This window comes from Triplophysa rosa, linkage group LG2 (assembly GCF_024868665.1).
Source record: "Triplophysa rosa linkage group LG2, Trosa_1v2, whole genome shotgun sequence".
In the NCBI taxonomy this organism is placed as follows: Eukaryota; Metazoa; Chordata; class Actinopteri; order Cypriniformes; family Nemacheilidae; genus Triplophysa; species Triplophysa rosa.
Window position 1 is genome coordinate 26,075,855 of NC_079891.1, and position 21,596 is coordinate 26,097,450.

At 38.4% G+C, this 21,596-nt stretch overlaps 1 protein-coding gene across 12 annotated transcripts in view; it reads left to right on the top strand.

Moving 5' to 3' along the window:
* arvcfb (ARVCF delta catenin family member b) overlaps window positions 1-21,596 on the top strand; it is a 218,596-nt gene that overhangs the window by 193,769 nt on the left and 3,231 nt on the right. For 10 of the 12 annotated variants that reach the window (XM_057350833.1, XM_057350777.1, XM_057350794.1 and 7 more), the window contains 7 exons: window positions 13,738-13,865; window positions 14,895-15,045; window positions 15,520-15,712; window positions 16,415-16,526; window positions 16,999-17,086; window positions 19,887-19,940; window positions 20,553-20,644. In XM_057350833.1, the coding sequence (XP_057206816.1) occupies window positions 13,738-13,865; window positions 14,895-15,045; window positions 15,520-15,712; window positions 16,415-16,526; window positions 16,999-17,086; window positions 19,887-19,940; window positions 20,553-20,644 (818 nt within the window). The remainder of the gene's footprint in view (window positions 1-13,737; window positions 13,866-14,894; window positions 15,046-15,519; window positions 15,713-16,414; window positions 16,527-16,998; window positions 17,087-19,886; window positions 19,941-20,552; window positions 20,645-21,596) is intronic. The other 2 variants (XM_057350842.1, XM_057350824.1) reach the window with 1 other exon arrangement.

Consider the following 21,596-nt stretch of genomic DNA (forward strand, 5'->3'; position numbering starts at 1 on the left):
TACAACGCTCAAGAGCTATATTTGGATCACACGAATCGCGCCCACCACTGGAATCAAAATGTATGAATAAATGGATGTGTTTTGTTAGGATAGGTAATAGGTAACCAACGTGATTTAAAGATGAGGTAACACACGCAGTTTCTGCCAATCTCATATTAATCTTGAGTACCTATACAGTAGTATTGCATAGTTTGTATCTTCGAAGAGTATTTGGTTTGATCATATTTATAAAAGACAGATACAGCTGTAGGATTATTTCCAGAAAAATAATCGAGCTGCTGGAGGCATGCAGGGGGGCCGGAACTACAGCACGAGCACACAATACATCATCGCATCATCCCTGCGTAACTGGTGAATGCATGAAATAGCATGTTACCTCCACTTTAAATGTGCTTTAATCACAAATGCATTTTGGGTTGCTGTCAGTCAAAAAAGGATTCCGTTTGACTGACGTGTTTTAAATGTTTTTGTCAGTTTGTCATGATTTTCAGGTGTTATTGAAGTCACCATCTTTGACATTTACTTTAATCATTGTCGCCATGGTTACCGTTGTCATTCACAGCTATTGTGACACTTGGGAAGAGGCTTGGGGCTTCGTTTAACTATTTATACAGTTATAATTCGTACTCCTGTAGGCTTTTGAATGAATAGGATCATTTTGGTTGTGAGCGTAGCCGTTATGTTTCTAAGTCTGTGAAAGATGGGGACATTGTGAATTAATCAAGTTATTTCTTCCGCTGACTTTGGCTTCATCCTTTTTTTAATGCTTAAATTGTCATCATGATGACATCACGTGGAGGGAGCGATGATGAATCAGCTTAAATATGTTCCGATGTTTCATTGTCCTGCATCTCGTGACTTGTTTCATACAGTGTACATACAGTACATATAACCCATACATGTAGGCCTATACGTATAATCTTTAAATCTGAATGAACTGCAGTTTTATTAAAAATTCTAAACATTCTTCTGTCAATTTTGCAAAAGATTTAGTGGCAGCATTTGTGCTTGATACATTGTATATTTATGTTTTACCTCGTCTTTTACCTTGTTGTTAATCCGCGACAAAACCTGTGCTGTATCTCCCTGTTCTACGCCTTTTAATTATAGAGATGAATCACTTTCTACTTAAAAGTGTCATCGCAAAGTACATTGCTTGTTTGCACTTTGGACGCCATCTCCCAAGGTTATATAACTCTGATTCAGATAGATAATACATTTGTTACTCTTCTCCTGAAGAGTTGTGCGTGCCTTTCATTGCATTGCTCCGTATCTCATTTAATTTGCCTTTGTTGCCTGCTGACAACTCTGGAGATGCATGTATTCGCCAAACAGGGCTGAGCGTTCCAGATGAGATGGCTCACGTCTTCCCACGGTGCCTGATGGCTTTGTTTGTGAACCCTCTATTTAATTTAGAACGCTTTTTAACAACAGGAACGGCATTCCTAATTGGGATGTTTTACAGCAATCCACACTTGAGAGATCCATTTGGGCTATCTGTTTGAGTCCTCCATTAGTAGCGTAATGGAAACTGCTGAGATGAAGTCCTTAGCTATAAAACCGAAGATCACGTTTTTTTTCTCATATGTTTTGTTAATGAACTCCGATTCTTTGGTGTCGCCGCTGTTTATCAGAGCTGTACATTTCACAATTACACTATCATGCCTCATCCGGCCCCACTTTATGTCAACACTGTCTGCCTCCCACATGCTGTGAGACGCCTCTGTGATTTTGAAATGACTGTCTCCCTACTTCTACTGTAAATCTCAAACACTTAAACTTGCCGTTGGAAGGGATTTACTGGGTTAACATAATTTAAGAAATAAACTAGAGGACAAGGCATTATTCACAGTGCACTCTTTTTTATATTTTTATTTTAGATTATTGAATAAAATATTTGTTACAGCATTCACACTGCGTAGATGAAAGTAATTGTATAGTTTATTAAATTAAAATCATCATTTTGACATCACTATTGTCTATAGTAAACTGTGTTTTCATGAATTGTAATAAACCAGTGACGCAGAAAAACACGATTACATGGAAGTTTGAGACTTGCCGGGTTTCTCGCGTGCAGTGACGTCGTCGTCGATAGTCTGTTTAATAATAAAAAATGCAGCGGGTGAATGGTCACAAGCTGTATTTTTATATCTCTTCTCATGTCTGCAGTACCTGCATATTCAACAATAGTTCTTCATTTTGAAGTTTCTACATCAACTGCATGATTCGAGAGCGGACTTTTATGCGTTATTTTACTATTACTTCCGTTTGGGACTTTTACTGTTGCGCTGTCAGACATGCGCACATAAACAAAACTGAGAGAAAACCAGTGCAGTGCGAAATCAGAGTAAAAACGACCTCTACCGAGCGGGTTTTGCTTATGCCGTTTATGCGATTTCCCTGATAAAAAGAAAACCGTTTTACGCGTTTACATGACCTTACTTGTTATCAGCTTATTAAAACCTGTTAAAGAGCTTATTAAAGATACATGCAAGGTTAAAGAGTTTGTTAACTCTAACTATCATATGTGGTATCGTTTGAAAGCTTTGGGTCTTTGGCTTTCTGGAGAAGTGCACCATTTTGGCATTTATCGTACAGAAAAAAACTTATTTAGGTGGAAATTCATCATATCCCCATAGCCCCTTTAAAATCATATATGTTTATGATTATGAACATTTTTCATAACGCTCAAGTATGTCCAACATGTTCAAGTTATATATCAAATGAAAGCTCTTATTCTACAAAATATAGATCTCCAGTTGGATTTATTGATATTTTACCACAGATCGAATGCAAGTCGAATGGATTATGATGTATGAAATTGATATTTGTAAACAAACAACACATCCATCGAATATATAAACTAATAACTGCATCCCACCATTAAACTTAGCCACAAATGCTACATAATATTTTTCGTTAGGTTGTTTTCTACAAAATAAGTCCATTCCAACATCTTTTCGTGGTTTTAAAAAGGTTTTAAAAGCTTCCAATGTCTCCCATCAACGTGCTGCGTCAGCAACGCCACATAAAACCACATAAAAGCTTGGATAGTTAAAAATTCAGTAAAATATCTGAACCTCTGTCTATCCACATTAGATACATTTTAAATGGAAGCTCAGACCCTGACCTCTACGTAGACTCCTCATTTGTCCAAATAGGCGGATCAGAGGCTGAGATATAGCATTCAATTCAATTCAATTTTATTTATAAAATAAAATGTGTTTTTTGTGTTTACCATAAGACTATCAACACATACAATCATGTTTATCACTTTCAACAGTATTTTATGAAATTTTGAGGGGTTTCCTATAAATGACACAAGAATTTCTAATTTACACCACTCTATGTGGGTATGGTGGGCTTTTAAAATTGGGTATGTCAAATTCAGGCGGAAATCCCAAAAATGTCACAGAGTTAAACAGGTTAAGCATAACCGGAGTAAGACTGTGAAATGTGCATTGTGCAGTGTAACACACATTTAAATCAGGCTGTGAATTTAAGGTACAGTATACATTTGATCATATTGTATGTTCTTTGGGAGTCGAACCTCTTGGCGTTGGAGCAAGAGCAACCACATGCCACACCAGTCATGGGTGGGGTACTGTCGCACCTCCATCTACCCATCTCTCTCTCCGCCCATGAGGAATGTAACACCCAGACATTTACACAAACAGCACTCTGTCATCTTCTCCCATCCGCCCTTCACGGCATCTCTCCCTTGCCCCTTTTTCCCGTGTTAGAAATCACACGCTCTTGAGAGTGAAATCAGAGTAAAACACACACATCGCCCGAAGATGACTGCAGCCTCTCATCATGGCAGACGTGTTTGAGACACACACGGAGATGGCTTACATTAGTACTCATTAGGTGGTCTTGATAACCCTTAACAGCAACCTAGTTCCTCTGAAGGACATAAACAAGCTGGCATGTACACATCCTGCCTTCTCGGAAGGTCTGTGTTTGGGAAGATTACTCATTTGAGACATTTCGGGGTGTGCGCCAGGGACGGTGATACCACCCATGGAGGTGCCAATCTGTCAAAAAAAATTGCCAATGCCATCCTGTGGCCTGCCAATCATTATCACACCCACTGCTGACAATATTGATTCTATTGTACCACAGCAAGCAGCACAGCTTACGATCTACAACAGACCATCAGCTTTTATGCGGCATGATGCTGAGAGGCATTATAAGATGCCTAGAGACAGTAAATATGCAGTGTTTGGATTAGTTTATTAGCACTCTGTAGTACTTTTAAATGTATTCACTACCCCTTAAAGGTTTGATGTAGGCATGGGCCGAATACCGGTTTCGAGGTACAGTATACCACGGTTTGGACAGTCACGGTTGGTTTTAAAACCCACTAAAAGTTTCTGTTATACCGTTCCAAAGGTATGAGCTGTTTTGTGCAGGTTCTTTGCTATATTTTGTTTATGCTTAATTAGTTTTAGATTAGATTAGATTCAGCTTTATTGTCATTACACATGTAAAAGGCAACGAAATGTAGTTTAGGTCTAACCAGAAGTGCAATAAGCAAGTGCAGGATATACAGTTGTGCATAAATACATAAATACAGGATAAAGCAAAATTATGAAGAATTTACAAGTGGGAATGTACTATGACCATTATATACAGATGGCTATTTACTGAAAACAGAAATTTACTGATGGATATGTACAATATAAATTAGACTATGCAGAACAGTAGTGCAATGAATATAAAGTGTGCATAAATTATGGACAGCAGTTATTAAGTTAAAGTAAACAGTGCAGTAGATGAGTTATTGCAGTATTCAGTACATTTAATGTACTAATTAGTTGTTTGCTCATCTGCATTTAATTTATTTATGTATGTATATATGTATGGATGAATGCATGTACGTTTATTTACTGAAAGTGCCTGTAAAAGAAGACTAGAAAGGGGTGCCATGCTTTCAAAATGTTTGGGAAGCACTGATTTAACGTGATATACTGTAAATGTTTACTATTGTTTCAAATATTTTGTTCAAATCAAAATCAGATCTATTGTGTTCAATGTTTTTTACTCAGACATTTTAAATAACACATTTTATAGCTGCAGCCGCAATACCGCCATACCGCGAAACCGTGATAGTTTGGCATAAGGTTACCATACCGTCAAAATCTCATACCGGCCCATGACTAGTTTGATGTCTCTTATTCACAAGCGTTGTGAGCTTTTGTTTACAGTAGCAAGTTGGCATGGCAATTTCAGTTATTTCCGTTATCGCATCATGTCTCAAAAGGACGCTAGAGACCCCTAGGAGTTCTACAGATATGGGCGTGAATTCAGTCCAGTGTATTTTTTTTTAATAAATTTGTTTTAATTTTCTAATGAAAGAAAATTGTTCAACAAAATAATCTAAATCATTTCAATAAATGCCATAAAATCTTTTATATTTTTTGCAATATGTTTATATAATATCTTTACTATATAATTTTATTGATAATTGTCTAATGCAGTTTTTTTATTGCAGAAGTACATTTTTCTGTTTGGTAACCCATGGGCAAGCATGGCAACAGTCGCATCGCATGCTCTTTCAAGTAGTGCACCACTGAGATATTAATATACACTTGTTCCCTATGCTGTGTACATGCTCCCTGAAACTTGTAATGTAACCTAAGATGGCCACATACCTACATGTCTTTGTGAATGTACACATTGTTATTGTGACCTGACAATGCTTGGTCCTTGGTGACACCTGGCATACGCACAGGAAAGACCGAGGGCCGATGTAACGCTGGATTCATGGCATCACTCACAAGGCACAATCAGGTTCAGGTGTGCCCCATCCCCCTCATTACATTCTGCCAGCAGTGTTTCATTGTCACACACCATATTTTGGGCACCCGCTCCATCACGACCCTGCACCTGGTCCAGTGATAATCTGATCCCAGATCAGTCAAAAAAGCATCCTTCCATCTAGATCTTTTAGAAGTGCTTGCAAATAGCGTGTGATGCCAGGAGGCTGCAAGAAACTTAATGATGGATGTAATGGGTGATACGCATCATTACGCATATGTTATTGTTTGTGAAAACAAGTCTGGCAGACAGTGTCTAATGGGGATGTGATGGGCTGCAGGTATACAGGAGTTTGACCTCATTACATATTTGGGTTAAGTGGATTTTGAATGCTCATATTTTGCTCACTCAATGTATATATACAGAATGTGAAAAGTGATATATGATGATATGATAAATGATATGATATGAAAAATGATATATATATATATATATATATATATAATCTCATCAGATGAATATTTGGTTGGGTTTGCTTTATAGTTTCTATTATTCAACAAGCGCTTAATAATAGTTTTGATGTTTATTAGTATTGCCATTGAGTTATTTTACACACCACAGTCTGGCTGAGCAGAAGAGCTATGCATTCTATATTATCATCCCGTGCATGTTCATGATACAGCAACCCATTCTTCACCGGCCTAATGGCTTATGCGATAATTACAGGGCTGAATTAAACTACCGGGAGGGAATAGAGTGAGATTTACCCTCCCATCGGGGCCTTTGTGTGCAGCTTTTCAGCTCGAAGAGGATGTTTCTGTTTCTCCGAGAGATGCTTCACATACACACACACACTTGAATGCAATTAGGCACAGATTACTCGGCAAGCTGTCAACACAAAGAGCTGCCAGAGTTTATTGTTTCCTGTTTGGCCAACACGTCTCTTTATAAATTGACTCTTTAAAGCGAAAACTGTCATCTGCAAAACGCGAGAGCGGGTGACGCGTCTGCGACGGCTGCACTTTATTCTTTAGATTATAATTTGCGGGGCAGGTTTTTTGTGCCGATGAAGAATGGGGCGTCAGAGGCTGGCGGATAGGAGATGAAGTGCCATAGAGGAAGTTACAGAGCAGGTGAGAGAGGGAAACCGAGAGCGTGTGATTATTTATCACATGCTAGAGCATGAGACAGGAGGAAGGTGGGTTGTGAAGAATGGGATATGACATCAAGCCTGCAAAGGGACATCTTTCTCCAAGGCAAGGCAGATCAGACATTTGCGTCCCAGCAATGACTCAAACAAGCATAACAAAGACGCTGTGTGGCTGGAAGAGAAGGAAAGTGCATCAGCCTGAAAAAAGTGTGGGAGAGAATAGAAAAAAGGTTGGAGGTGGACGGTTTTAAAATATTTTGAATTTTTGTGGCATTTTCTTACAAGCTGACGTTAATGTACCTTTTTGTGCATACATACAATATTAAACCAGGCCAGGTTTTGCCTACAAAGTCTGGGGGTCCGGGAATAGAAAATATTATTAGAAACACAATAGAAGTCAAATTTTCAAAAAACAAATCTTTGTTGTCCTTCTGAAACCTTGTATGTCCAATTTCGCTGTTTTTCAGGGAATGGATAAAACACTGTACTTTAAGTTGACAAACACTTTTTAATCTTTTTTATTGGTTAGATATCTGCAAAACCCAGTGACAAACATGAAGGGTGACTAATAATAATGATTCACGAAATATGGAGATACAAGGTTTCAGAGGACAGCAGCAAAATGTGTGTGCTCATTCACAGCATCACATACTGACTCTGAACTCCATGTTTTTTCCAGTAGTGAGCTGACTGTCAGACCAGATGATTTAAAAACAACATGTATCAGTGAAATATTCGAAACATCTGCGTTTGTAACTATTTGAATGATAAGTGTTATTGTCATATAGTGAGATCATGACACTTGTGCTGTGAGATTGCAGCGCTCTGAGCTCATGTTCAGTGCCTTCGCTGTGTGTTCTACATGCTGTTTGTTTCCAAATCTATTCACAGCGCGTCCCACAAGCTGCCACTTCTGTCTGCCTGAAAGTAAATGGAGCCAGAGCTCAAGGTGAAATTTGTTTGAAATTTGATAGAAATTTGTGTGCTTACGATGGAAGTCAATGGGGAGCAATGTTGTTTGGTTACCAACATTGTTTAAAATATCTTCTTTTGTGTTCTGCAGTAGAAGGAAAGTCCATTCCAAAGGTTTGGAATGACATGAGATAGTAAATGGTGCAAAAATGTAAATTTTAACTATGAGCTCTGTGGTCATGGTGATTTTGACAAATTCACCTTGTCAGGGTTCTTTATTACATGACCACAGAAAATATGAGATTAAAGCCCATTACACACTGCCTCTGATATTTTCGTCCGTCATAAAAAAATTCGGACCGGGTTCGATTTTCTGCGTTTTTCGCATCCGTCATTAATTTTGAGTGGCCTTTTTTTAACAATTCAGAGACACCGTACAAACGACAGGCAAATACGAAAAAACGCATACGAAAAATTCGGACTGTATGTGCAAAGACCTTAAAGGTATCGTTTGTAGTTCAGCTGGCCCTTTCTTTTCCACCAAATAGTTCTGGTTTCCAAGACATGCCAATGTCTGCTTCACCACCATCTCCGGTTATAAACGTAGATATCTACAATCACATTCCTCAATTATTTCATAGGTAGCTGCTCAGAAGGTTTAGATCACAGCTGTTATTCTTGGCAAGCTTAAAGTTTCAAATAAACATCCTGCTTCGCCCATAGAGATTAAAACCCTTGGAAACCTGTATAAATATGTTCAATGCATTATTTCTTATAAATAGGCCTGCTCTGGTAATGATAGAAACAACAGTTTTGACATAGAAAAGTAAATAAATGTGGTGTTTTGTCAATGAAAGGTTAGAGTGGAAGCATAGAGAAGAAAATCTGTTTTAGGAATGGAAGGTTTGAAGATTGACATCTGCATAATATGGACCGCTGGGGACAAGTGAAAAGCAAAAAGGCCTCCTCGGGTGAGAAGTGACAAGCTGGTTTCGGCAGCCCTGCGGCACTCTGGTATGTCACAGTGGGATTGGGCCAACCAGAGCGCGAGGCAGATGCCACTTCCAGAATTGAACCGAAGCATTCTTAGAGCCGGCCAGAGGCTTTCGATCTATAAAGAGGCATTTCTAGAAGAAATCAAAAAGTTGACAGGCTTGTCCATTCTGTTCCAATGGCCTGTGGAGGGATTCAGAATGAGAAAGGTGCTTTGTTCTGTTCCCTAAAGAATGCAGCACTTCCTGTCTCCATGGGCGGCCTTGTGGGCACAGATGCTGTGATGTTGTTTGCAAGCCGTACCTTCCTTCATTTGATGCAGTCAATGGCAAATAACACCTTATTACAATGTAACCTTGCAACCTGTTGGCACTTCCTGCATCTTTTGGATGCAACTCACAAGTCATCACGTAAAGAGAAAGTGTAGACTTCATGTTGAAAATCGAAAAGGCCTGCCAGAGGTTGAATTGAGATGGCTCATTTTCCTTCAGCTGTCGCCTCAGGGGAGATGCGAGACAATCCATCCTCTCTCATATTCTGCATTCACATATTACAATAGTAGACAGGTTTATCTTTGTATTGGTCTCTGGTGAACAAACTCTCTCAGATGTGTTGAAATACGAGCAACATTCTTATTGGTACCTTATTTGGGTATTTATTGTCTCATTTATAAATGCTGCATTGAGGAGGGCTTTTCAGATCATTTTTTAGGTTATTGAAGGAAACTTGGACAGAATTCAGGTGTGTGTGTGCATGTGTGTGCGTGTGTCTTTGCACTTGTCAAACCACTTTTAAACTCCTTTTAATTGCATCCAGTAAGGAAGTCATTTGAACCAATTATGTGTCAATACAGCAGTCGCTCAGTTTATCGCTTGGTGTCAACTCACATTTTAACTTTACTTTCCAGTGACCTACTTTTAAGAAACTACAACTACAAAGCTAGAGTGAAACTCACTGTTCTCATATTCTCTTCATTCTTTCCCCTGAGATTGTTAATTACATTCGGGCACCACGGCTGGCTTGTATCGGTTTCTTTGGTATGCTTTGTTGACTTTGGTCTGTGTGTGCGTACGGTAACTTTTCCAGCATTTCTACCAGTTCTTCTTTTCACGTTTTTCTTAAAAGTGGACTTTAAATCCCAACAAATTGATGATATTTGCAGAGCAGGGCGTATTTCTCCCGCTCTTCTGATCTTTCTCTAAAGGAAGAACGTTTTTGGCAACTAATCCCGAATCGCAGCTTAAAATTAGCTGTTTCAGAACTACAGCTCTGCCAGAGACAAATCCAGCCTCCCCGAACTGAGGAAAGAGGGAATGTGGAGTCGCAGACTTCCGTATTTCAAAGGCCTGTCATGTACGTGACGGAAACTTTGCAGAGGGTTTTACGCGGGTGTCAGTCTTACAAAGCGAAATCTTCATTAACTGTGATATATCTGTCAACAGTCTCACTACAAGATCTTTAAATTGCTTAGCTTGCTGTGTATTGACCGGATTGAGTTCAAGTCAAACTAGCAGGCAGTCGGTTTTCTGAATAAAATGAAGCATTTTAGTTTTTTTTTAACGCAGAGACCATTTTTGACGGAAAGATATTAGGGAAAATTGTTATTGTCAAACAGAAAGAGGTACAACGCTCCTTTTGAATAACTACAGTGATTTCTGACTTCCAACAAAGACGCTTAGAGTGTTATAAAAGCGCAGTGTTTAAAGTAAACACGTGCATTTACAAAGCTAATCCGTACATGTCCTCTCTCTTAGAGCTTCTCTGATGTCTTTTTGCTTTCACTCAAGATGACTTCTAAAGCAGTGTGGAGGAGAAAGACTTAAAATAGCTTTAAACAGTAATTGAGGTTCAGACTGGAAGGCGAGGACCGTCGTTCACATGCATAAACCACCAACCAGAAATAAAAACGTATGGGATTCTAAACCAAGCCCATGTCCTGCAGGTCACACCTCCCTTTCTAAATTATAGGTGTTAGATGCAGATTTGGATTTAGCACCATCTAAGCTTTTATATTTTACATTTATATCATATCATACATTTGCATTTATGCATTTGGCAGACGCTAAAAGCGACTTACATTGCATTGTACTATACATTTGTTTCTAACTATGTGCAATCCCCTGGGATCGAACCCATGACCTTGGCGTTGCTAGCGCCATGCTCTAACCACTGAGCCACAGGAAAGCACATATCATATCATACATCATATTATCGCTCACATATTGAATCTTTTGTGAGTATTAATTGACCATTTTTGTAATGTATATGTTACTTGTGAAGAAAACACATCTGCAAGTCTTGAGAACCTTGATCTTAAAGGGATAGTGCACCCAAAGAAAAAAATTACGTCATTTACTCGCCTTCGAGTTGTTCCAAATCTGTATACATTTCTTTGTTCTGATGAACACGGAGAAAGATATTTGGAAAAATGCTTGTAACCAAACAGTTCTTGGACCCATTGACTACCATAGAAGGAAAAATCACTTTATAAATTTCAAAATTCAAAAGAATATATTTTGAAGAATGTATCACAGCAAACAGTTCTGGGGCATTTTTGACTACCATTGTCATTTTTCCTACTGTGGTAGTCAATGGGGTCCAAGAACTGTTTGGTTACAAGCATTCATCCAAATATCTTTCTCTGTGTTCAACCAAACAAAGAAATTTATACAGGTTTGGAACAACTAGAGAGTAATTCATGACAGAATTTTCTTTTTTGGATGAACTATCCCTTTTATTTAAGAGAGTAGGATTGCACAGTGTACCGTTGCTATTATGGTAGCATCACAATGCTAAAGCTTCAAAATACAGTGTCGCTCTATTTTTTAAACGGTAGTATCGTTTTAGTACTCGCATTAACATTCATTTAAGCACTTAATTCCTCCTTTTTACGGTGTTTCTCTCCTAAATGAATCCGTGTTTTGAACAACTCTGATTTGAGATGATTGAGATGATGATTCAGTGTGAGTCATTCATCTGGAATGTATCGTTGTTGAATAAATCAGTCGTTTTCAATGAATTGATTGAATGATTCACCAAGCCTAACATTTCCCTTTATAAAAATTGCTGTATAAATGAAATTTGTTGCACAGTTGAATTAGTTCCCACGTGAAAAATTTTCTAGTGTATACTTTAGTATTTACTACAGTAAACTTTACTAAAATTCCTAGACACTTGTTTTTGAGTCTTACCATAGTACATATTAAAGTATACAACGGTATTTGCAACAATTTATTAAATTACTATACTGTAGTTAGCACTACAAAATATTGTAGCGTACAGTATAATACAGTTTACTATAGTTAATACAGAATGTTTCATTTAGATCTGTGTATTAAAGGGGTCATATGGTGTGAACACGTGTTTTTCTGTGTCTTTGGTGTGTTATAAGTTGCCCATGCATGTATTAGACACGTAAAATTGCAAAAATGAAAGTGTGGGAACAAAAGATGCATTCTATCTAAAAGCGAATGCTCACCCAGACCTGCCTGAAACATCTCGTGTAACCACACCCCCACAAATCTACGTCACTTCTTGGTATGATTTGACTAAGACCGCCCAAATGTATACGCAAGTAAGGTGGGCGTACCTGTCAGTACAATTGCTTTGGAACCTGATGTTCCAAATATGGTAAGAGGCGTTACATTTCCGTCACACGCTTGCAGTATTCGACCAATCACTACACACTGGTTAACTGGCCAATCATAGCACACCTCGCTTTTCAGAGCGATGAGCTTTGTTAAAAATCAGCGCGTTTCAGAGTGTCGGGGCAAAGAGGAGATACAAACATGCACGGTGTGTGGAAAATACAGCGTTTATGAACCTTAAATCGTGTATATACATTGCATTACATCTAAAACAAACGATAATATTTGTTTTAGCCGTGTCATATGACCCCTTTAAGGAAATTTGGTTTATTTAGTAGATTTCGATTATAAACATGGTACAGCATCGTGTTACTATTTGGTATCAGTAAACTTCAGCTGGCAGTATCGTAAGATATGTTTATGGGACCGGGACAACCCTAGCTTACTCGACAGTTCAGTGAAAGTATATATTTGACTTGTAAGATCTGTCATGTTTGAGATGTTGAGTTTTTGGAATTTCGAGTGAAAAGATCCAAATGATGTGTGTTAACTAGAATCTGTTTGTGTCTGCAGCTTCTGAAAACGAATAACTGGATGTCGGCACACAGACACGGCTGCTGACATCACCCGGCCAGAATGCATCGAATAGACAATCAACCTCCTTTGATATGCTTGTTTGTTTTCGTTAGATCAGTCGATATCTTGAATTGCTCAGCGCTACAGCACATCCAATTCAGTCTTCAAATCCTAGCCTGTGAAAAATCATAGACGAGCGGATGCACAAACAGCTTCCCAGAAACAGCACGAGCAAATCCAAAGAAAGGCACGCAGTGATCCATACGTCAGCACTTCTGCCGGTTCATTTAGCATCTTCCAAGAGAATTATTCACTCCCTACAACCACTGCAAACTTCTCTTGGTATTTTCAGAACGCTTGTGTGTTTTGTGGTGGAGGTGTTGACCCTAAATCAGCAGAAAGGAGCTACTTTAAGTCATGTTTTCTGGTGTACTCGCTGATTTCATTGGTTTGTGATTGGGACGCTACTATCGAGCAGCAAATCGTCTATTGGAGTATTGGCTTTTTTGTGACATTTTGTCTGTTTAACTGCTCACTGTATCTGTGAAAGTGGAGTGTCTTTGATTTTCTGTCTCTTTTTCTCTGTCCTGATAATCATGTCTTTGTCCTACCCTGTTATTTAGTCCACTTTTCATTTTCATTTTGCCAGGTGGGACACAACACTGATGGGAGGAAATACAATCAGTATATACTCCAGAGCGTGTTTATGTTATGTCTTGTGTGTGATCTCTAATTCTGTTGTGAATGTGTGTGCAGGTTTTGAATTACTCTATCAGCCGGAAGTGGTTCGTCTATACCTGTCCTTGCTTACAGAGAGTCAGAACTATAACACTCTTGAAGCAGCGGCCGGGGCTCTGCAGAATCTCAGCGCGGGACAGTGGACAGTAAGTCACTGCATTATAGTAAATGTGGAATGTAGTAGGGTTTGGGAATGTAGAAGCAGTACTGTAACGTTTTTGTTCAAAATGCAGTAAAGAAAAAACTGTTATTAAGATGTTGGGTGCAACTTTATCAGTTTGATGTTATTTGACTTTAACACACGTATAGTAACCTCCGATTTTATGTTTCAAACCGTGATGGTGATAGAAATCAAATGCAAAGTGCAAAGTTAGAGATTTCATTACTTCTGGTTATGTTTTATGGTTCTGCCTCAACTTTTACGTTAAAATCAAATTGGCTTTTCAAGTCACCAACATATCCAACAAGCAAGACTCATTGTCCTGCTGGAATGCAATATCTATTCCACTCCCTTTATAAAACCTTATTGTAATTTATTCAGGGTTTGCCAAAACATCTCATTTCCTCGTGAGAACAATTATGACAGTCTTTGCCACAGTGGCAGGTGGGCTCTCGCCACTCCTTGTGGCAGAAGTCAAGTGACAGAGCTCCTAATGAACACATTCCCCTATACCTATTACAAGAGTAAATCCCATTAAACTGCCCCACCTTGTTTCCTGCTCCGTGTCTCCTGGAGCAGCTTATGACATCAAGAGCAGTCATGCATAAGCGCACAGTTTCTCTGAGCGCTTAAACCACCTCAGACCGCCTCATCTCTATGCTTGGCCACACACATGCTAGTCCCAAGTACACTGCCGTAGGGAGACGGACATTTCGCGGCTGTGGTCTGTAAGAGGATTTGAGGGGTTTATTTATTAATTTATTACCGCTACTTTTCTGCTGATGTTTTTGGGATTCTTGTAGTAAGTAGTAACTGTTACAAAGCCTACTAGCGCCTCCTAGTGGCAATAAGTTGCCATTGCTGCACCATAATTGCATCTCAAAAGGTCGCTTGTGCGTAATACATGAGGTAGGAGAGAGAAATGCACGTCTAGTTCTTTGTTCAGTTTTCTCTCAATGTGTTAAGCACAGGCGATCACTGGTTTTATACAGCATGTTTCTTTTTATTTCTATAGTGGTCGAACTATATCCGTGCGACGGTGCGTAAAGAGAAAGGTCTGCCTATCCTCGTGGAGCTCCTGCGTTCTGATTCAGATAAGGTGGTGCGAGCTGTGGCCATCGCACTGAGGAATCTGTCCATCGACCGCCGCAACAAAGACCTCATAGGCAAGAGCAGCATATCCAAGGACAGACTTTTTAAAGGGACAGTTCGCACACGAAAACATTTGTTTATCCTTTATATTGTTAAAAAATTGTTTCACTTTCTTTTGAGGAACACAAAATGATAAATTTGGAAGAATTCAAATTTCTTTTAATTTTAATCGTATGACTTTACAACACTTGCGATATAGTGCATGAGTGGCATTGACCTCTTTTTTACGATATTTTTGTGTTTCTTAATCTGAATTATAATTACTTGGAAAGTCATTTTAAAGACTTGTTTTTGTGTGTTCGTTGGAAAAAAGTGATATAGGTTTGGGTGGAGATTTAAGTATTAAATGGGTTGTAATTTTTTGGAAACGCTATTCCTTAGGAATGTAGAAAGTTCATGATTACGGTTTTATTTTTCCTCTGTGTCTGCGACTTGTTTTGCTTTTTTCCAAAGGTGAATCTCTCATTTCTTTGTAATGTCCTTCCCAGGGAGTTACGCCATGAGGGACCTGGTTAGCAATCTGCCGAGTGGCCAACAGCGGCCAGCCAAGAACCTAGAGGAAGATACGGTGGTGGCCATCCTAAACACCATCCATGAAATCATCACTGACAGCTCGGAGAACGCTCGCTCGCTCATGACCGCTCAAGCTATTGACAAACTAGTGGCCATCAACAGGACCAGGTAAGCACTGGATGAAGAAACCACCAAACTTCTCTTTATCATATTCAGTCTACGGTTTGTTCACAGCCTTTCCTGTTATGTGATATTATTCACACGACCTTTTAAATGTGTAAATCATTTTCATTTTTAGATGACTATTCCTTTAAGGCTTGTTAAGTGCAGTAAGTACCAAGCAACAGGTTTTTGATCTGTGGTTTGGTTCCGCCTCTTTCAGCACAGTGCTCTTTGAAGTGACTTATTTTTATCAACGCATGTCATTGTTAATATATGCATGTGAAAACGGAATATTAAATAAAGTGTTGTAGATATCAAAAGCAGCAGGCGTCTCTGGAGAGAAGCCGTATGTTAAACAAACCTCCCCAAATCTTTCCACACATGACCCCATTTAAAACTTTAGATGGTGTTTTCGCCCGAGTACAGTTTGTGCAAAACTAAATATTGATTGTGAGAGATTAACTTTTTAAACGGTACATGCCTGACTGGAGCGTGGCTGTCTCTCCGACTCTGGAGATGTGCCTTTGAAGTTTTAGACTCCTGGTAATTAAGTGAGGATCACAGAGAAAGCTAATGAAGCCAAAAGAGAGAAATCTGTGGCCACAGGGGTGGGAGATTTGAGACGTGGTGTCTTCAGGGGAAGAGGAATTTGAGAGTTATTCCACTGAGCTCTGGATTCTCTCTTTCCCTCGTGTTTATGCGCTGCAGCCAGTCGGCGAGGGAGACCAAAGCTGCCTCCCATGTACTCCAGACCGTTTGGAGCTATAAGGAGTTGAGAAATGCCCTGACCAAGGATGGCTGGAATAAAACGCACTTCCAGGTAGAGCAAAACGTCGACAAATGCACATTTCTTCCTTATTTTACCTTAGAGATATACTAAATATAGTATCCAATCAAATAAAAAATCTATACAAAAAGTAAATTGTTAAAAAAGAATTACAAATATATTAAAATATATTTTGCATTAAGAAAATAAAAAACATTTATGATTCTTAAAATATAATTGTAATTATATTATATATATATCACACTTAAATTTGGATAATTCTTGATTATTTTCAGCACAAAGCAACTGTCACTTCGCAATCAAAAAATCTTTTGCATAAAGGAAATAAAAACATTTATATTTTTTAAGTATCATTTAAAATTATTAAACTTATTAATAATATATATATTAATAATAATTTTAATTATTGAAAATTCTTTTATATCACACATTTTTGTATCAGTATTATTATTTTATATCACTTTTTTATAAACACTTTCTTTCTTTCATTCATGATTATTTTCAGCCTATAGCAACCGGCACTCCCAAAGGGTCCAAGAGCTGCAAGCCGGGCTACGATGACACGACGCTCCCCTTGATGGAAAAGAACCAAGGTTAGCGTAAGACTCCAAACAGAGAGATGCTCAATCCAGGTGCTCAGAGGACATCTGGAGGTTCAGGTGTACCTACACGAGCGTATCTTGTAAACTCTACCACTTTCTGTGTTTTCACACGTGGCAAAATGCTTGATCTCTCACCCCCGTCGCTTAGCCGGTGTGCGCAGCTGCTCCCATCTCCAGCAATTTAATTGGTCATTTGAGCCGTCCATATGATACAGAATGATTTATGAGGATCAGACAGCAGATTAATGGGCCTCGGTATAGCAGCTCATTATTCATTCACTCTCAAGTCAAATGATAGTAAATTACCGCAGTGTTGCCATAAAGAGTCCCATCCGTCCACCCGAGCACAACACATCTCATTGAGAGAGGAGTTAGCATGACAGCTTTGGCTTTACCGGTTTTATTACCGCCGTTTGTATGGATGCTCATGACAACGATGCATTTAATCACATTCATCACTTCCACTTCATTCCCTGCTTGGCCTAATGCGGAGGAAAGTCCTCAAAAAACTTCTTCAAAGTATTGTAAGGTGAAGGCAGTTTCAAATTTAATAGAAGTTAGGCTTTGTCGGCAGCATCTGTGACATTTATTCAGTAACGGTACCATCAGAGGAGGGGTTTTGATCAATGTGAAGAGACCCAAGGTTAAATTGCTTGGGCCCAACAATGTTCAATGATAATGTTGACTTCTCCCTCGTGTTTAATAAACAATTTGGGATTTCACTTTTTACATTTTGATCTTGACTTTACAAATCTTTTGATCTGAAGATTCAATAGCTCTGTAGACAAAAATATAACTGTTCAAACATACTAGATTCTTTTAATACAAAACAAAATGTTAGGTAATCTCAGGGAATGAAGGTAGAGAATAGAGAGTAGATAATATTTCTCTAAATTCGAGGCAAAGGGGGACTACACTGAAGATGATCAATTATAACATAATTTTTATTTATTTTGAAATATTGCAGTCATAGCCTAATTCCGACTCCAGTTTGTGTTTATGAGGTTACTATCATTTTAAATGTGAAAAAAAAATAAGCGAGTAAGTTACTGTGACGAGGGAGGCGTGACGAGAGCCATGGGAGGAGGAAGCGAGGCCGGGACGCGATTGATAATGAGTGTCAGCTGGGCGTCACACCGGCGTCGTATCTCTCACGGAGGAGATCGGAAGCATAAAAGGACGAACGGCTTCCTCCTCCCACGGCTCTCGTCACGCCTCCCTCGTCACAGTTACCTTACATTTTTTTACCAGTAGTGTATAGCTCTGTATTAGTCTTATGTTAATACATTTTGGCTATACATGTGAAAAGATATACAGCACGAGTCAAAAGTTCGGAAACATTTAAAGGGGTCCTATGGCGCGAACACGTGTTTTTCTGTGTTTTTGGTGTGTTATAAGTTGCCCATGCATGTATTAGACAGGTAAAATTGCAAAAATTAAAGTGTCGGAACAAAAGATGCATTCTATCTAAAAGCGAATGCTCACCCAGACCTGCCTGAAACGCCTCGTGTAACCACACCCCCACAAATCTACGTCAGTTCGTTGACTGAGACCGCCCAAATGTATACGCAAGTCAGTACCTGTCAGTACAATTGCTTTGGAACCTGATGTTCCAAATATGGTAAGAAGCGTTACATTTCCATCACACGCTTGCAGTTAACTGGCCAATCATAGCACACCTCGCTTTTCAGAGCGATGAGCTTTGTAAAAAATCTGAGCGTTTCAGAGAGGCGGGGCAAAGAGGAGATACAGACATGCACGGTATGTGGAAAATACAGCGTTTTTGAACCTTAAATCGTGTATATACATTGCATTACATCTAAAACAAACGATAATATTTGTTTTAGCCGTGTCATATGACCCCTTTAATAATTTTTTATTTAGAATAACAGTAAATTCATCTAAACTAACAAAATGACTTATAAAGTCAATGCAAGAGGGGAATATATAGGCCTTTGAATTCGTGCCAGGTGACGCAATTGCTGCGAACGTGTGATATTCTCCTCAGCCACGTCTTCCATGCAAGTTGAACATTTTCAACTCAAGCGGGATATTCGTGCAAAGAGCACATTGACACGTATGGTTTGATACGTTCGGGATGCGTGAGGACGCTCCACGTCCCGCAATGTTTTTTTTGTGCAAGGGGAACAATAACAAATAAAAACAAATAAACCTATGAGAAATCTGCACCGAGGAACACAATGTTTCGCTTTTGGTGTGTATACAGCATAAAAGCATCTAAAAGCATTTAATATGCATCAAAACTATGTTATGTTTTAGCCACCCTAAAACATCAAAAGGTAGCCACCCTTTGACAATTTGCAAGATGGTCTCTTGGCATTTTAAAGAGCAAAGGTGTTCTCAGTCTATTCAGGGCTCTTATTGGCTGCTTTTTCCCTCATTGTATAGTGAAAGTCAGTCATTTCAAAAATATTTTTAAATAACATTTTTGTTTTCTAATGAAAGATGCTAGTATGTTGGCACAAATATATTACAAAATAAATTTTTAAAAATTTCAGCATACGCATTGAGATTAAAGGATTTTTTAGATCGTTAGAAACATTTCAGTCAAACGTTTCCAAAAATCTGACTGGAACTGTATATTCGAACACCCCATTTTTCGCTTAATTTTTTCAAACTGAAGGATTGGTGTACATGTTTTCCACTGTAATCGACAGCAGGTCGCAGGTACTGCCGACAAATCTTAACTTGTATTGAACTCAGAACATTCAGTTTGAAATGAGCTCAGGTCTCATTGCCATGAAAAACCCGTCCAATAAAATGTTTGCAGGCAGCAGAGGGTGTGGCAGTGGGGATATGATACCTATGGATGAATTTGGTCCAGGTAAGTCTATGCTTGCATAATCTCAATAAATAAAACAAACTCTTTTTAATACTCAGTTCCCTGCAATGTCTCCCAAACAGCGGTACTGTTTTAAGGTTCAAGTGTAATTGAATTCTTACTGTGTATGAATCGCTTTTCGTTTTTTGAAGAGTGTCATTCCAATGCTGTCTGCACAAACCCTCTTTTAATAAGATGCTTGCGGTGTAACATGCATGTTGTGCTTTGAGCCAATGAAATTTTAAACAAGTTCAACAGCGATACAGACTAGCACCTCATCGTCATAGCGCAGTGTTTCTGATCTTCTCTGCTGCACTGCGTCCTCTCCAAGCCTGACTGACAATAATTGGACAGAGGCTAGAGACGAGGTGCTGCTCGAGTGGGCTGAAGGAAGTGTCGAACCGCCCGCCTGCACGTACACTAGCACCGCAATGCTCACACACATCACAAACATCTCAGCCGGAAGCGTAAAGATCTCATGTGAGGATGCAGCACATACAGGCCGCCTCCAGACGAAGGATCTGATGCTGCTTGTTTGAAGAAGCCCTGCTGAGGGTGTTGACACACTGAGCGTTATAACTTCTGATAACTTGTCTCCTTTCTCTCTTTCATTAGATGGCTATTCAACGATCAACCAGAGAGACAGTAACTCAAAGTACAAAAGCAGCGACGGTTCGTCTGACCTGCAGGAACGGGAACCATTTAAGGTCAGAGCAAATTAGATTCATTAAATTCTTCAGGGACCTAAAATGACATTTTCAAGAGAAATAGATGCTAGAATAACAAGAATCGTATAACATGCTTCAGACACATTGGCTTCAAACCCTAAACTACACTCTAAACACCTACACTCTAAAAAAACTTTACGGTGATTTTACACGAAACAATTTACACAAAAAAAATAGTAAACGAAATATACTGTTTAAATTGTGTAAATGCAAGTAAAAAAATAAGTAAATCTGAGTAACTCAAATATTTCTATTAGAATTCACCAAAAATATTAAGTGTATATATATAATTTGTTTATTAAATAATAAATACATTTTAGATCAATTAGATTGATTTTTTATCAATTCTTTTAAAATCTTCCACTGAAAAAAAAACGGTTAAATGATTTTAAAAGATTTAATGAAATTAATATAACGGTTTATGTTGTGATATTTACTAAGCCACATTAATTATTTTTTAGTGTGTATGACTGCTAATCTTAACTATTTTATGAGGTGGCTAATTTGTATTGATTTTATTTTTTATTTTATTCAATGCCACAAAACAAGAGGTGTATTACATTTGTTGCCAGAAAAGAAAATAATAAAAATACGTCAAATGAAGTGTTCTTAAGACACTACAAGTTTTCAGAGCTTTTTTGTTTTTCACTTGTTCCAAAGGGGTCATGCATAAATGGAAATCATTAATAAAATGTGAAATCAAAGTGCCCATTTTCTTTTATGTACTTGGTACTTTCCTAATATAATAAATAAAATAAGTGTATATATTGTTCATTACTTTCCAAATGATCATTCTCAAAATAAAAATAACATCAACTACACATATTTCGACCAGTTTTTACTAATATAAATATACATTTAACTCTTTCCAAAATAATCTTGAGTGGATACAATGATAAAACGGTTTCTTTTTCCTGTCCACGAAATTCAC